We start from the raw sequence: 17,622 nt of genomic DNA, 5'->3' as shown, positions 1-17,622 counted from the left end.
CCTTCGTATGTGAATACAAGTCGCGCTTAGCTGGTTGTTTTTACTATTTTGCTTTAAGGTTTACTGCTAACCTATCATTCCTTTTTGATTAGTAGGTATTTCTTATTGAAATATTTGAAAAGCTGTTTTATCTTAGTAAAGGTTAGTATAGGTAGATATGTCCAAGTAAAACGTACCTAGGACATTCACTGATACGATTTAAATTTTTAAACCAATTCTTTTATCTAAAATTGCAACCGAAATTTATGACCACCATTTGCATAATTAAATTCAGATTATACAATAAATATCTTAAACTTGGGAAGATTGTAAAGGAAAACAAAGGATATAATCTATGGCTATGAATATTTATTTTAATAAAAAGAGAAACACAAAGTAAGGTAGTTTAAAGTGTCTATTCAGAAGGAACCGAATTACGTAAGAAGCTTCCGTACAAGTGAACCAAGTAAGCGTTGTAGTTCCTGGCCGTGTGTATTCAATTATATTTGGTTTTTTTTTTAATGCATAATCAGTCTTATTTCGATCCTTTAGTATTTATCAATCTATGCCTAATTCTTCAAAGGGCAGATTCGTTTTCGCACATCGAAATAGTTGAAAATCAGAATAAAATGGATCTTTTTACTTTCTGCTAATTAAATCTCAAATTTGCCTACTATTCTTTAGCCTTTTGGACTTTTGGCAGAGCGTTTATAACATGATAATCAAAACTACAGGATATGCAATTCTAATACACTTGAATTTAGGCTCATTTTACTATGACGGCATAGAGTTTTATATGTAAAACGACTCCTCGATTGCGACCGAGAAAATCTTGTACTTATCCTACAAGAAGGCGTGAACCTTCCCGTAGAAATTCACGATCACGACAACCTAAGCAAATGAAAAACGTAGCGGTTTTGCGTCGGTTACGATCTCTGCTACGAAATAAAATGCCGAAAATTTTCAACAGCAAGATTTTATAAAATAGCTAGTATTCCCCGCGTTTTTCATCCATGTTTGTTACGGATTCTCACAATTTTGGGAAGGGAAGCGTTTGTTTCACTAGGATAAAAAGTGGCCTATGCTACTCTACGTCCTTTCAACTAACTAAAATCAAGTTGATTGATTGCTTAGTACTATTATATTCCAATATTATATTCCACATTTACTTTCTGTACCGATAACATTATTATATATAGTTTTAGTATTATTTATTTTACCATATAGTATTTTATTTTATTTTATATATGTACTGTTTTTGTAATTATTGTAATTATTAATATGTATGTATATTCTTAGAGTTTTGCGCACCGCTATAAGGATTTATATGTGAGCCAATTCCTCATAATGGTTGCCTGGAAGAAATCACTATAAGTGATAAGGCCGCCTTTGTTACACAAATTTAATTGTACCTTTGTTGTTTTTGTCTCTTTTATTATTTTTTCTTGTGTGCAATAAAGTATTTTTGATTGATTGATTGACAATAAACCAAACAAACAAATAAACAAACTAACTTTCGCATTAATTATATTAGTAACTATCTAAGGATAGGATTATTAAGACACTTAACTTATTCTTTTTTTTTTTAATAGATTTCGATAATCTATTTTCGCCTACTTTTGCAACAGGGAAGAGATAAAGCGTATCACGGTTAAATATTACACGTATATTAATTGGATATTATATCCACCCGTGCGTTCATGCTCGGAGCGTGGATAGAACGGATAAAAAGATAATCATTTTGTCCTTTACTATCAGGAAAAACGTCTCCCACGCAAACCGTGCAGCCCTAAATTTTATAGGGAACTGATTAAAAACCTACTGAAGTTATTCAACTAGCTATTAATTCATTGTTGTTGTGATTATTGTTATTATTACAATAATTATGGCCGCAGGTGTTTCAATACTTGGAATAAAAAATGGTAGCGTAGACACATAAGTAACGTGAGAATCTTGCTGAGTAATGTATACATTACTCAATTAATGTTAACCAATGCTCTAGATCCACATGTAAATCGTTGTCTAGATTACACTTAATATTTGCGTAAATCCCTTTTTAAGTAAATGTGTAACCTGTTATTTTCTAATTGCAGGCTTAGTTTAGCAGCGCAGCTTCTATATTTTAGGTTCAGCTTAAATGTTTAAAAGTTTAACTTTATTATACTTATTTAATCCACCAATTAAATATTCTATAATGAATATAACATATCGCCTAAAGCCCTGCAAACTCACAATTTACTTTACTATATTCTATAAAAGTAAAGATTTTAATATATTGTACCACAAACATTTAGCCATAGAAAAATAATATAAAAATATAAAATGCGTTTATTGAAAACAATTAATTAAAATAAATCTCGGGCTCGTCCGGGATTTGAACCCGGGACCTCTCGCACCCGAAGCGAGAATCATACCCCTAGACCAACGAGCCGATATTGCATGGGGTGAATCTAATAATGTGTAAAGAAGTTACGATATGCCAGTGCTCATTCAAATATAACGTTATAAAAGGAAAAATCAAAGCACATTTAATTTAATCTTTATTTTGTGACAAAAATGTTAGAGCTCCGAATTACTAGTAGTGTAGGTTGTAGGAAATATATCACAGCAATGAGGACTGTAAAGTTTTTAATTTTTAAGTAGTAGACGAAGAGGAGAGTAGAAGTAATCGAAAAATCATTGGCCGCTATTGCCGATTCTAGACGCTAATAACAGAGCCAATGTATTAGTAATGTTTATTAATTTTGCCAGATTTACCTCTTTTAGTCTCTCTGTAAATGGAAATAACGGCCACTATACTAAGTTCAGTGAAGTAGAGTACTACATCGAGCCGTTAAAGATACATGCAAAGAAAAGTGTATTACAGAAATTCAGTGGTAGTGCCGAGGTGCCACTCGTCTTAACTTAAACACTTAGTAGTTACAGAGTTCAGATGAGAAAATGTTCTTGTGCCACTTACCTACTGTAAATGGATATGATAGAAAAATATGCAAGAGCCGCTTTTGCAGAGCGTTGGTAATCTTCTTGCTTTTATTTATTACGTAAGAGCTTTTCTAATTCGAGCATCAAGCAAGTCAGGCGCGCCCTCGAGCAAATAATATTAAACATTCCGTCATTCCTATTACGCGCAATAGGGAATTCTCAAAAATATTTATATAATCGCGTACTTATGTTTTGAAAAAAAAAGCGAGAATAATGTTATTTTATCAATAATCAACTATTTTTTTTGTGTTTATTTCAAATTAATTTATTAGTTATTGCATATAATTGATTGAAAAAAATACGGAACGTTTACTTAATTAAAAGAAATATTGGTACCTAGCAACCATAAATATAAAGACAACATATTGCAAAATCGAATGTTTTTTCAATTTGTTATTTATTTTAATATAGCATGGAGATAATCTTACATAAAATGGCAAGCGTATAATAGCGTTATGCTCGCGGACGCACCTTTAAAGGTAAGTGTCCCTGCACACGGGCAACCACAACTACAAATCGCCGCCCCCGGCATATTTTCTGACCTTTTCATACATTTTATATGGATTAGCCGACCACGGTTGACACCGGTAGCCACCCACGCTACAAATCGTCGCTACTGCTCACTACAGAAAATATGCCGGTGGTGGCGTTTTGAGGTTGTGGCTAGTGGCCCATTGTGACACTTAAATGTTGCAAGTGACACCCAGGAAAGTAGATACAATACAGAGAGGTGAACGTGACACAGAATTCCTTAAAAATAGTTAAACCGGTTCATACCACGATAATATTTTGACATTTATCGATATTTCGACCCAGTGATTTCCAGGACACAGGGAATCCTAGTGTGGAAATCACAGACTTTATCTGTATTATTTGGTAAATTTTATGTGTTCGTTTGGACATGGATCGGTCACGAGATAACTGACGTCAAGCTGCACGTCACGGGCACCATTGTACCACCCACTTTCGTGTTCTTTTTGTTGGTATTTCACGAACTGTTCGATATACTTCACTGAAGTCACTTTCAAATTGAGAAGTTGTACGATGCTTTCTTGTTTTGCATAATTCTACCACTGGATTTCACACATTCACTAATTTAAAACGCGATCGGATTTTTCAAACTTCAAATTATTATAACGTGTCATTATCATCATCGTATAAACACATTACCACTACAGGGCACGGCAGGGTGATTAACTATCTCACGAAAGGCTTGCGACAGACGTAAATCTCGAAATATTTGCTGTCAAACGTCAGTGTTGTACTTTTTTGCATTTAAAAGGTGACGGTTGGCAGCAAATATTGTAAGATTTACGCCGGTCGCAAGCCCGTTGTGAGATACGTAATCTTCTGTGTATCTCCTCTCATAAAGACAAACATTTAGGTCATAACTGGCCAAGTTCAGATTGGTGGTTATCGTGGTATGTACCCGTTTAACTGTTTTTAAGAAATGTTGATTCGAAACGAAAATCTTAGTATAAAATCTTTAGTGACAAAGAATGTTAGGTGTACAAGGTAATTCTGGCAAAATCACCTCGGGCGGGGGATCCAGGTCCTCGTCAGGCGGATGCGGCTCTCCGGCGCGCCACGGTCGCCCGCTCCTGCCCCACACAACACTCTGTCATACACCTTATATCTATGTGCCTAAAATAACAATGGCGTGCACTTCATATTACGCGTCGTAGGGTTATTGTAAAAGCCGTGAAATTACAATTATTTCACTAGTAATATTTTCTACAGTTCATACAAAATTATAGGTAAATTTTAGTTACATTACAATTTCACTAAGCACGTTAAGTGGCATTGTGAATTTATGATATTTCCGGGATTAAAAGCATCGTTTATTGGTTATATAATGTCCGACTTAAAGGTTGAGCTGAACATAGGTTACAATGAAAACAAACAAGTAACCTAACAAACAGACACATTTTGTCCTCATTTCTACCTTTGAAAGAATGCGTTCCTGACAGGTTGTGATTAAATGGAACATGTGGATGATATTGAATTCATTGTAAAAATATATTTCTTTATTGTTTTGGCTTTTTAACGAATGATTATATCCATAAAACTATACAAATAGGTATCAACGCACAGAAAACTTATCATTTAGTGCTAAATTCAACAAAAAAACAATATTTCCTAAAATATATAAAGTTTAGTCAACTGTTTAACATTGTTTTATTTAACCGACTGACAGATATTAGGAAAGCATTCATTCAGCGGCCGGACTATTAATTTTGTAGTCGCACTGGAAAAGAACAATGGTTAAGTCCTTTTCACATGCTGTTTACGGGTACTAATTAGCCATTATATAAACAACAGTTTAACACGTTAAACCTTATAGTCTTTGTATGAAAAGGTGGTAACAGTTATAAAACGCACTTCGTGCGCAAAAAATGTCAATGCCAAAATGTCAGTACCCAAAGATGAGCTTGTCGGACGTCCTGTGCACGCCACTTAATAATAGGTTACTTAAAACTATTACACTAAAAGTTATTTATCTATTATGTTATGACGAATAGTCAAAACGTAATCTAAATGCTGCAATGCACCTAGTACAAAGTTAATTCTGCTGATTAAACAGAGTACCACTAATTTATGACGTAAGCAACGTTAACTACAATGTCTTTAGTAGATAGTTACTTCCATTACCTTTTAAGTGTAATTTTCTATTCTGCAATTTTATCAATTCAATTTCATTAAGGATTTTTACGAGAATTAACGTAAAACATTTAGACACGAGTGAAATACCCTTTTTATTTAAAAATCTAAAAAAGATTGCACTTTTAGTTTTAAAATCCACAGATATTTGAATTGCTTTATTTCAAATGCAGGTTTAAATTAGAACATTTTATTGTAAATTTAAAGGTTTTAAATTGTTTAGTAACAGTTTTATGATCGAAAGCGTGGAGCCAAAGGACTCAAAACGACTAAGAACAATGAAACGGTATTAGTGGTCCTATTGTGACATTTAATCGCCGATTGAGTAACGAGTTTACGGGCAGTTAATACAAAAGAACCCTTACGGATGCAGGATAACCGTATAAAACCGTCTGTGACAATAAACCTACACGTTTATGTTGCTATAAAACAATCTATTCCATTTCGGATGTTGAATACAACTAGAAGTACTGGTTTTAAGCCAATAAGTGTTCTACACGAGAAGTAAGCCAGTCAGTTTTAAATAAAAACGATATTTTTATTCAAAAGTGCGGATAAGAGGAAATGTTTGTCGAGGACTTATCCACTTTCTCGGGCACTTAGCCCCTACTTATATCCAATCTTAAATCACGTTCAAGTGCGATCACAAGATCCTCTATCCCTAAGCTTAAGTGCATCTCAAATAACCGTAGTGTAGTGTAGGAATCGAGTTTCCTGTTAAATTGGCTGTTTTTATTTCCAATTCTTCGTGAACTTAATTGTAGTTTTCCATGTTTTCAGTCACCTGTAAGCTTGGTCGAGGGGCGGAAGACCCAAGCCAGAGTCCTCAGAAGGCGAGCGATGGTCGACCACGAGAGGCACTTCTGCTGGCACCTCCTACAAAAACAATCTCTACCCTTTTTATAAAGTATATTTAATAATACGCAAAGTTTTCCGTAACATGAACAAATCACTTTCGCTCCTACTGCTGAAGTAATGAATAGTTGAAATCCGTAGAAATTCGGATACATAGCTCTTCGAAACCTGTAATAAATATCTAATTTCATAGAAACAGATATTTACTTTAAGAAGTAACCTAAATAGTTATAAACGCTATTAATGAAGAAAAATAACGAAGAATATGTACCTAATGTGTAATTAAGTAATACATCATAATTGGCACAGGAACTGATCTATAAAATAGTCTACAGCTTTAATTTTGTAAATACACCTACATCTTTTAAGTTCTACTCTGGAGGTAAACACTTGATCCATAAGGTCTATCGTCTGAACTCTAAAGCAAAAACAACGGTCAGTAATAACATCAAATATGCTTCATTAGCAACATAATTTAAACATCTAACATAATGCTGAAACAACACTTCAGTAACCCGATACGATGCAAAAACACTTTCATTTAATTGTTTTAATTCGAATTTTTGTTTTGGTTAAACAACCTACATACACACAGTTATGTGATAAATTTTATTTCTAAAATACAGGTCTGTCTCGTAAAAAACGTTATATTTAAAATCACTTAAAAATAATTTAAAAAATTATTTGTAATTGAAGACATTGTCGAAACCGCACTATCTTCTATGTATGTGAGAAATCGCCAGTATTTCAGATGACTAGGTTTTGATTCGCAAAGGGTCAGTTACCCTTAGTATAAGATTTGTAAGCTAAGTCAGTAAAATGGGATTTATACAGCTTGTTTTTAAGCTCAAACTCACCGCTTTGTAATATTATAAATAGAATTACATGATTTACGCCGCGAAAATGGGTGCCATTAAGTCCATTTTGCTTTGACGTTGCTGTAAATCGAAAACGTAGTCACGTTTGCGAACGCACAAATCCTTTACTAACGCACGTGTCTCGGACTGGTCGATGGTTACTTTGGTCTTTTTAATATGATTTTTTTTGCATGTTTCAACAATCGCCCTTTATTCGATACAGCTAAAATACAAGAAAGTGATCATTGCATAGTATCACGCTACGTCATCTGCATGCAACACCGTAACACACAAACAACCAATCAAAAAGCAGCACTCACCGGGTCGTGGAGTTCGTGCATTGTAGTTGAAGGCAGCATGTGACGCTCGCCGCGCTATAAAAATTCAAAGCCTCAGTGCTTTATGCCCGCATGTGCAACACCGACACGACGCTAAATCGTGTCGGACGTGTTTGTGGTTCTAATCATAGAAAATACAACCTCTTGACGTCTTGATGGGTGTTATAAGTGTGCCTGGATCTTTTGTGTCTACTGTAGAGTGAATTGTAAGCCTTGAGTGTGTACTCTTGTACTTTAGTCTCAGTCTATACTAGGAGTCTAAATAAATCTGTTCTTTTTGTGTTGCGAAATAGTCTAAAGGCATGTTTAAAACTACATGCCCAGCAGACGACCGCTGACATATGCGAGTTTTTGTCGTACTTGCTAACAATCCCAAGACTTGCTTAAACTAATGCGTCTTGGTATAGATCGTAAATATGTCACCACTGCGGACGCTGCCTTGGATTTTGACTAAGTATACAAAATTATTAGCTGTTAAACTTATTTGGGATAAGGATGATAATATTAGATTGTGTGACATGGGATAATGCAATGTATTACGCTAATCTCAAGCGTAAGGATAGATTATGGATTAATTCCCGAACATAGCGAGAGAGGTGCATCTAGAATAAATTGTACTGATGTGTTTAGGAACGCCCGAGACGATGTTAGCATTACTTCTATTTGAATAGTTTCTCGGGTTAAGTAACAGTTGCTATCGGCTTCACTGACGCAGTTTACCTAAGATTACACGTCTTGTAATAAGAAATTGTCGAGCGGGTGGCGCGAAAAACCCGTTGTATGCACTGAGAACTACAAGCAGCAACTCTACTTACCCGCTCAAAGGTTTAGAATTTGATAACTCCCACTCAAGATTCCGTTTATAAATAAATGACAACGGACTCGATAGTCAAACTCAATACGCTCAATTTGAGATTCACTTCTCCGAGATTAAACATTTAATAATACCCGTACTGATGATATCAATTTAGTATTAAATTATCGATGTATGTAATGATGCAGTTAATGCCCGATTACAATATTAATTATGTCATCTGGGATCTCAGTTAAAGCCAGCGTCACTAGAGACAGTGTAATGGAAAAAACGTGATAAATGAGATACATCAATTTAATTGTACAGAGTTACATTTTATCGTTTATCTTGCCGCGGCAATTTCATTGTTTACCAATTCAATTAATTACTGGCGCACCTCTTTGTTCTTACAGATCTTCTGTTTTCTTCGCAATGTAAAGAAGTCCAGAACATTAATTAGAAAGCCTTCTATTTGCATGTGAAAATCCCGTCGAAATCGATTCAGCTGTTCCGGAAATCAGCCGTGACAAAATCACAGGCAAAGATTTCAGAAGATTTCTGAAATCTTTGTGTTTGGGTTTTGACATTTTTATGATGATTTGAGCTAGTTTTATAAAAAATTTGAATGGACTGTCACTTTAGTTACATTCATTTGTATAAATAGGTTTGTTTTAAGTGTAAGCCTAATTAAAAAATAATAATAATAATTTATGAATTTAAAAAATTTGAAAATAAACTGCAACGGTGTTAACATTTAGTCAGAAACAAAATGAAGGTCTTTGATTAAATTTATTAAACTGTTTAAAATTAAAACATATTTTGCTGAATAGAGTAAGCATTAAAGTATCAAATGAAAATATTTATTACAATTTAGATACGCATAGCCTTCCCATTTTCCGCTTGAAAAAATAAGACATTTTCTGCGTGGTGTGGTTGTAAAGATATGAGAGAACTTTAACAATGTTGCGGGGCTCTTGCGTTTAATTAAAGCGAGTTGAATGTTGATTTTTCTACGTGCAAGATTTATCACAATAGCAGTAGGTACTAAAAGTGGGAAAATAAAAGGTGCAGAAAATCTCAGCTGCATTTATGTAAATTTCTATGAGTCCACAGTTATAATTAGAGCCGCAGGCAGAAGGTAGATTTGGCTTAACGAACAGGTCTAATTAAACTCTTTTAAGAAAAAAGAAATCTCTGAAAACTTATATTTTCATAATAAACATTGGCAGATTTTTTTTTATCTTTTATATAAATTTCGAGGATGGATATAACAGAATTTGTAAATTTGAATAATAATAATTATCTTGTGGTAGTCAAAATGGACAGATTAAAAGGAAAATAAAATCGGAGATTGTGTACTCCACGAAACCTGTTATAATTGTTTTCACACAATAATGAATTATTATGTACACTCGACGTAGAAGTGTATGACACAAGAACAATCTGCTTTAATAATATAAAGTGTTAAAATAAGATTAACATTGCGTATATAATTTGCTTTTTCGTCAATAACAGTCCAATAATATTTTATTTTTCCTTTGTGCGTGTTCTGTCTACGTACGTATGCATTTTATCGTTCGACTCATTGCTTATTTAAGTGTTGTTTTCGTTAATTTTGGTAAAAAGTATCCTTGGTGGGCATAATATGTTCACTCCGACAGTCGAGTCATTTGTGAGTATCAGAACACTTGAAAGCCTGAGTAAAATTTACCTAGTTTAACTCGTTTAGTTTCTCAAATTCTATACTTGTTACTAATTTTTAATTTTTAAAACGATCTGCCAAATACGTTGGCTGTGGAATCGTGCAAAAATATTGAGCTTTATAAAAATAAAAATATATTCCTTTGCTATGACGTCACAAAGTTTGATACTCAAAAATGACTGTCCGATTGCGAGTGAACTGATCTTTTATAAAGGATTTTTTTTATTTTCGCCGCACTGAGGCGGAGGCGGTTGCCGTCGCAGTCAGTTGTGAACGGAGGTACACGGAGAAGTAGGCCGAGCGACAGGCGGCGACTACTTTTTAAGTCCACTGCCCAACAGCGTTTGTTAATTATTTTTAACTAATTTATTATCAGCTTCACATAAAGGTAGCAGAATCAAGGCCTCGCTTTCTAAATAAAAACATAATTTCAAGAGTAGTTAGATTTAAAACGACACCAGTCAATGATAGACCTGTGCAAGTAGACCGCGACAAGCCACGGCAACAATGTAAGTCACTTCGTAGGGACCGTCTAAGTGTGGGAAAAGCTTAAGGGTACAGGTAAGCGGGTAAACCACTCGTCCTATTGTTTGAAAACTCTTGAATAATAAAGCCCTTCCTTGTTTCAACTAAGTAAAATAATATATATGTACCTTTATATTATGATGTTCCGCTCCCTCCTCCGGGCGGCGGTAGACAAGTTCGTCGAAGCGCGGCCGGTCCTCCGGAAGCATGAACTCTCGGATTTCCGTTAAAAGCGAATACTGCGAACAAACATACATATTTAAACAAGGTACGCTAACTTTTATTTGGGTTTATTATTAAGTTAATCGTATTTAAGCGCATTACAGCAGTGATAGCCTAGTGGGTGGGACTTCGGCTTTACATTCAGGAGGGCGAGCTAGAACCCCACCTCTAACTTTTGAAATCATGTCCGTTTTAGAAATTCAATATCACTTGCTTTAATGGTGAAGGAAAAACATCGTGAGGGAACCTACATGCCTGAGAGTTCTCCATAATATTCTCAAAGACGTGTGCCGTCCTCTAATCCGCACTTGGCCAGCGTGATGAGCGGCCTAAGCCTTTTTCTGAGAGGTGACCCGTGGGTAGTGGACTGATAATTCGTTAATGATGATGACGATGAATAATATTTAATCATAACCCCTGCCGTGCAGTTCTAGGCGTGTACTTAGGCATTTACTAGGCCTCCCCGAGTAACTAATATATTTCTTATTCCCTTCTTATGTGACTGACTCATCTTTATTGCAAACTAACTACCTATTATGCATGCATATATTTTAAAAATGTGTAAAAACGCATCTAGTACAGCGTGGTTACTATATATTTGATGAATTCCTCAATGACAAGGTAGAATGGAAGCAGCCAGCCTCGCTCTCATCTCCCGCAAGATAGCAAAATGATTGTAAATGTTGATGTTGGAAAAGAGTAACTACTGAGTTTCTTGCCGGCTCTTCTCGGTAGAATCTGCATTCCGAACCGGTGGTAGAGTCACACAAACATACACTTGACGTTTCAAAAGTGCTTATAAAGTAGGCCTACTTGAAATAAATGAATTTGAATTTCGAATTTCCCGAAAACGAGTAAAAATTAAAAAACACATCCTGTCAAGTCGCTAATTTTGTGGAGTTATGTGGATTTGAAACAATTTAATATAACTTGCGTTATAAGCGAAGGTAACCATTGCCAGGAAACATGCATGCCTGAAATTTCTCCATAATGCTCTCAAAGGAAGGTAAAGTATATAAATCCGCACCTTGCAAGCGTGGTGGGAGAACAGCGTGGGGAACCTTAGCCCTTCTCATTCTGAGAGGAGAACCGTGCCCTATAGACGCTATAGTAGAGGACCGTTAACGGGTAGATAATGATAAAATAAACTTACAAAATACAAATACCCTGAAAACCATATATTCCTATTTTGGGTAAACGTATTATGAGTTCGAAAATTAAACAATTTAAAATATTACGAGGATTTTTGCGGTTAGTCTTTTCTGTATTAAACGTCACTTTTTACCGCTCAAATTGCATAGTCAATCCAATTCTCTCCGTGTAACTATTACAAATCAGAACCTACCCAAAACCAAAGGCTTTTTGCTCTTATACCTTAAATCGAACATATTTTTATTATTTTCTTTATACTTTTTATACCATTTTTTTTTTTACTCCTAGTGGATATTTGACACATTAACTTTATCGCCGTAGTGAGGCAAAAGGAACCAATGACTTGGGGTAATGGGTTATTGGAACCACTGCTAACTTGTCACGATAAATTAATAACATTAACAACTCAAAACCACCTGCGAGTAGTACTGTTTATGACTCAGTCTCACAGTAATGGCTCAATTGTGGGCGTAATTATTTTAATCGCGAATACAGAATGTTTATGATGCCAAATAGCCGTAATTGGGGATAAATGGGGTTCACTTACAATTCATAAATGAGATTAATGTAATACCGGGGCACTTGAATAGCATTAGCATATTTTACTAATTTTTTAAGACGTTATTTCGTTTGCTTATTTCTGTTGATGTAACAGGATGGTCATATTTATTTTTCTACTAGTATCAGATTTTGGTTAACATCTAGATACTTGAATGCACAAGAGCATAAAAGAAGAGTTACCACGTTTCTGATACGTACCGCTAAGATGTGGAACGCCATCCCGGCAACTGTGTTTCCTGCCACGTATAATTTGAGTACCTTCAAGGCTAGAGTGAATAGGCTTTTTCTAAGCGAGCGTGCTCCAACCTAGACCTCATCATTGCTTTCTAACGGGCATGATTGTCGTCAAGCGCTGGCCTATCGTTAATAAAAAAAAAACACGTAGCACAAACAAGAACTTCAAGAGCTACAGTGAAAATAATGCTTACTTTCTGTTGGGTATCTAGTAGATCGCGCAGTACGGTGAGAAAGGCATCAGGAGTGAGCCTTCTCGCCGCATATTCCTCCATATAGTAAGCGAGAGCTGGTATGTCGCTCTGCGGCAGCAACGATTTGGCTTTCTGCTCAACGGCCGTCGCTGCCGCACCTCTTCTTTTCCCCCAGCCGCTTACCCTGTGAACAATTAAATCCAATGAACTGTGTGTTTTATTATCTAAAATTAAGTAAAATGCTTCTCGAAAAATGTTATTATGATGTTAAAGAATATTTATTATAAACTGAAAAATTTTAAATGTAAATTGTGTAACATTTTATTCGATTGGTTATTCATTTATTTATTCACTGTCACTTTTAATTTTTTAATATCCATGAACCAAATTTGCACACCATTAACTTAGTAGAATGTTATGCTCTCTAAACTGTATAGTCAGTTTACCAACATCTTGATATTGTACAAACGTTCTTGCAAATAAATATTATTATTATTATTATTAAAGGTAAGTGTTGGCTAACAATGGCACATGTGACAAGAATGCTGATTCGGTGGTAACACTGAAAGATAGGTACCTAAAACACTACGGTACAGTAATTTTATGACAGATCTACAGGTACATGGCATCTACGCGCAGATGGCATTAACGCCGTTCAAATAGGATTTAGTTGCTAGCCGCAACTAAATCTCATTTGAACGGCGGTAAATCTGCAGACGTCCATAATTGCTGTTATAATAACAAATAATATATTATTATTGATGGTATTGCAATTTTGGACATCCAAACCTAATCAGAAATTATAACTTCCCCGGCTGCGCAATTTTATGATAGTCTTAGTGTAGCGGTGTCACGGCTTGTCCAGAAAAAATGTGTGGATCACCAGGCTCAGCCATCCCATTGTCGCATGTTGGGATAGTTTTATTTTTCTTAATTCTTTGTTAATGTTTATTATTTAATACGGTTTTATTAGTTTCATTATGAGAATCTTTTATAAATATACTACACACATCACCATCTAACCCCAAAGTAAGCGTAGCTTGTGTTATGGGTACTAATTGATGAATATTTTTATGAATAACATACATAAATACTTATCATATACATATAAATACCCAGACACTGAAAAACATTCATGTTCATCACACAAATTTTTTTTCCAGTTGTGGGAATCGAACCCACGGCCTTGGACTCATAAAGCAGGGTCGCTGCCCACTGCGCCAATCGGCAGTCGCAATTATTTATTATTATTTAGGATTATTTATTTGTTGCGCCTATCTGCCTAACTAACAAGTACCTATTTTAGCTAGCTAGGTTAGGGTGCGGGCGCCATGACAAATTTCTTAATTCGTAAGTGCGACATTAAATATGTTAAAGAAGATACTGACTCAGACATTAGAGACTACTTTTATAGTTAAACTTTTTCCGTACATTATCCTAATTCACAAACTCAGTTGGCTGCACATTAAATATATTTACTGAGCCACTCATATAAAACAGAGTAATCATTTTCTGTGTTCTTAATTGGTGCCTAATAAAATAAGACTGATAGTAATAAAAATCAAATCAAACATCGTCATAAAAAATAATACATAGTGGTATCAAGAAGCTGAATGTTGGTAGGAAAAGGAAAGGATTCACAGCTTAGATTCCGAAGAAAAGCTAAACGTTGGGATTCCAAGATGCTGGAGTGGCCACACTACCAGAATACGATGCGTCACCTCACTAAGTGTACAGACGACATCAAAAGAGGCCGGTGACCAGACGGTTTGATGTCGAAATTCCAAAGTCGTCCAGGAGTGATCGTCCATCGGTTGGTATGACGATAGTGAGTAACCGAAAAGAAAAAATCCACACTAAGTTACTCTCAGCGATGATCATCATCATTTCAACCGATGGACTGTCACTCCTGGACGTCTTTGGTAAGAATTTCGAAATCAAACAGTCTGGTGCCTCTTTACAGAATATTTTGACTTCCAGTTTGAGTTCGTATACGTAACAAGTGGTTGCTTACGTACGGTCTTTACGTCCAACATTATGTAAAGTGATTCCGCCAGTACGATACCGGGTGGAACATCAAAGCCTTTAAGGTAACGTCCGAGGCCGAATAAACGTCATGTATAACATTCGAGACTTATGAGCTTATGAGCCCGCTTATGACTCTAGTAAATATAACTCTTATAACATAACACTATGTTAATATTTGGTAGGTATATTGATTAGTCTACTCGCATGATTTATCTATCCACCTATCTATACTTGTAAAAAAGTCAGCTGTATTTTTAGTATAGACTAGTCGATCCTCGCGTCTTCATCCGCGTATGAGTCAATCGGGAAGCTAACATAATAATCATCGGGGCTAGCTTTGTACCTACGAGTAGTACGAGAGATAGTACGTTACGTACGGTAGTACGTTGTGTACGATATTTACTGAGGTAGTAAGTTGTCATTATTTTCGTTGATACGTACATACATACATCCTCACAAACTTTCGCATTTTTAATATTAGTAGGATGGTACGCATGCATTCGATCGTTGTCTCATATGCCTTGCGACTTGCTTATTTGTGAAGAGTTATGTCCTTTATCTCCGACAATATTCATCAGATCTTCATTAAAATAAGACAAAACATGCTTGATACTATTCACTTTGAAATAAAAAAAGAATGTTTAAAATTGGTTCAAATTTAAAGGAGCTATGAAGTAAAATTGATAAAAAATTTCATCCCATTTCCCGGAGGAAACTTATTGTTTATCGGGATAAAAAGTATCCTATATGTTGACCCGGAATATCAGCTACCACTATACCAAATTCTATTTAAATCCGTTTAGTAGTTTTCACGTGATGCCCGGACAGACAGACAGACAGAGAGACAAAAAATATAAATAAAAATCGGTTTTGAACTCGGTATCGATTATAAAGCATCCCCCGGTCAAAATTTTCGAAATATATTAAATATACAGAAATCTTCCAGTTACAGTTTTATTATAAGTATAGATAATATCGTTTACTTTACCAGTGAAGTAAAATATCGTGAGGTAACCTGCATCCCTGAGAGTACTCTATAATTTGCTCAAAGGAGTGTAAAGTCTATCAATCCGCACTTATCCGGCTTAGTGGATTGGCTGGTAACCCTAACTAATATAATAAATACGAAATTTTGTTTCATTGTTTTATTTCCTCCACGCTTTTACTTATCAACAAATCAACCGATTTTGACACATAAACACACAAACTAACAAACACATGTTTCAATCCATACCCGTAAAACGCTATCTCATTTCCGTTATGGGTAAAGAAATAGAGGTCTAGGGATTATCTTGGGATCCTGATATCCTGATTTCGTCAGCAACGTACCTGTCGCAAAAAACTTTCCGTAAAATTTAGATACCGTAATAAATTTGATGAAACCATTCGGTTTCATAAAATTTATTTTTTAGAAATCGCCAGACACTCTTGAAACGACGTCGGAAGATACGCAAAGGCAATCACCAGCGCCCGAAATTAACTGAGCGGGCAACCCAATTTTTTCCTGAAATACCTTATTTTTTTTACTATAATTCTTAGGGATAACCGCAAATTGCATGTTCTTCAATCATTACAGATTATAACTGCTATTCTGAGGTATATATTCGTTTTGTATACGTAGGTATATGTCAGAGAAAATTCAGTTCACTGAATTTAGTGCCAAGTATGTTACAGGGGGTGTAAGGGGGGGACTAGTTCCAGTCAGCCTCCCAAATTGCCAACTTCACCTGCCCATAGTGCATCCTGCCGTCTAACCAACGACACTCTGGCAACCGACAAGTGGCGGTATCATCATTTCAACCAATTGACGTCCACTGCTGGACATACTCGTAGGTCTTATGTTGGAAGTTCCACAATCCACGGTCCTGGGCCGCTTGCCGGTCTTCAGACACTGATGAAAAGATGTCACGGAGTTTCCCAGTTGGTTAACCTATTTATCGAAATTGGACATACCTAACTTACATAATCTTTCTAATGAACGAATCATACTATATTTACCTTGGTATAGCTTCACGTTCCCCATACGCCGTACACGCATGGGGCACTTTGCCGACGTCTCTCACGAGGAGTGACATCCTTTTGTGATATTTGAGCTGCGCAACTGCCTCGTCGTGTGTCACGTCTACGAACGACTGTCCATTCACTTCCAGGATTTGATCGCCCACCTGACAACAAATTAAACATATCACTACTGAATTAAAGCAGGTGACGAGAAAGTTTAAAAGTTGACTCTGCACCGCACCTCTCTTCAACAATATCTATGGTGCTGATTGCTGACTATGCCAAAAGTCGGAATTTCCAAAGCATTCAAGAAATCCCAATTAGTAAAAAACACAGACATACACAGAACTGTTGACTATTTGAAATCGTTTTCAGAATTCTATTTAAAACATATTCTCAGTACTTTTACACAATCTAAGGATACTTAAGCTTACATTGTTTTATACAAGCCCACTATGTAAGTTATTATGAGTAAAAGTAATAATTTATTCATCGATTACCCCATCAGAGAGAGCTATGTAAAGCCATAAAAGTAGAG

The 17,622-nt window shown here is 35.6% G+C and overlaps 1 protein-coding gene and 1 non-coding gene across 2 annotated transcripts in view; both read right to left on the bottom strand.

The window, feature by feature from the left end:
• The window catches only part of LOC120636972 (whirlin), a 159,769-nt gene that overhangs the window by 63,760 nt on the left and 78,387 nt on the right, over positions 1–17,622 (bottom strand). The window contains exons 9-14 of the mRNA XM_039908551.1: positions 17,082–17,248; positions 13,056–13,239; positions 10,821–10,931; positions 7,655–7,708; positions 6,407–6,498; positions 4,496–4,562 (exon numbers count right to left, since the gene is read on the bottom strand). Of these exons, the coding sequence (XP_039764485.1) occupies positions 4,496–4,562; positions 6,407–6,498; positions 7,655–7,708; positions 10,821–10,931; positions 13,056–13,239; positions 17,082–17,248 (675 nt within the window). The remainder of the gene's footprint in view (positions 1–4,495; positions 4,563–6,406; positions 6,499–7,654; positions 7,709–10,820; positions 10,932–13,055; positions 13,240–17,081; positions 17,249–17,622) is intronic.
• On the bottom strand, positions 2,339–2,410 carry Trnap-cgg. Its single transcript has one exon. It is a non-coding gene; the product is annotated as a tRNA-Pro (tRNA).

The sequence above is a fragment of the Pararge aegeria genome, chromosome 3 (genome assembly GCF_905163445.1).
Source record: "Pararge aegeria chromosome 3, ilParAegt1.1, whole genome shotgun sequence".
NCBI lineage: Eukaryota > Metazoa > Arthropoda > Insecta > Lepidoptera > Nymphalidae > Pararge > Pararge aegeria.
The sequence above is the reverse complement of the archived record's forward strand: the minus strand, read 5'-3'. Positions and strand labels throughout refer to the sequence as shown.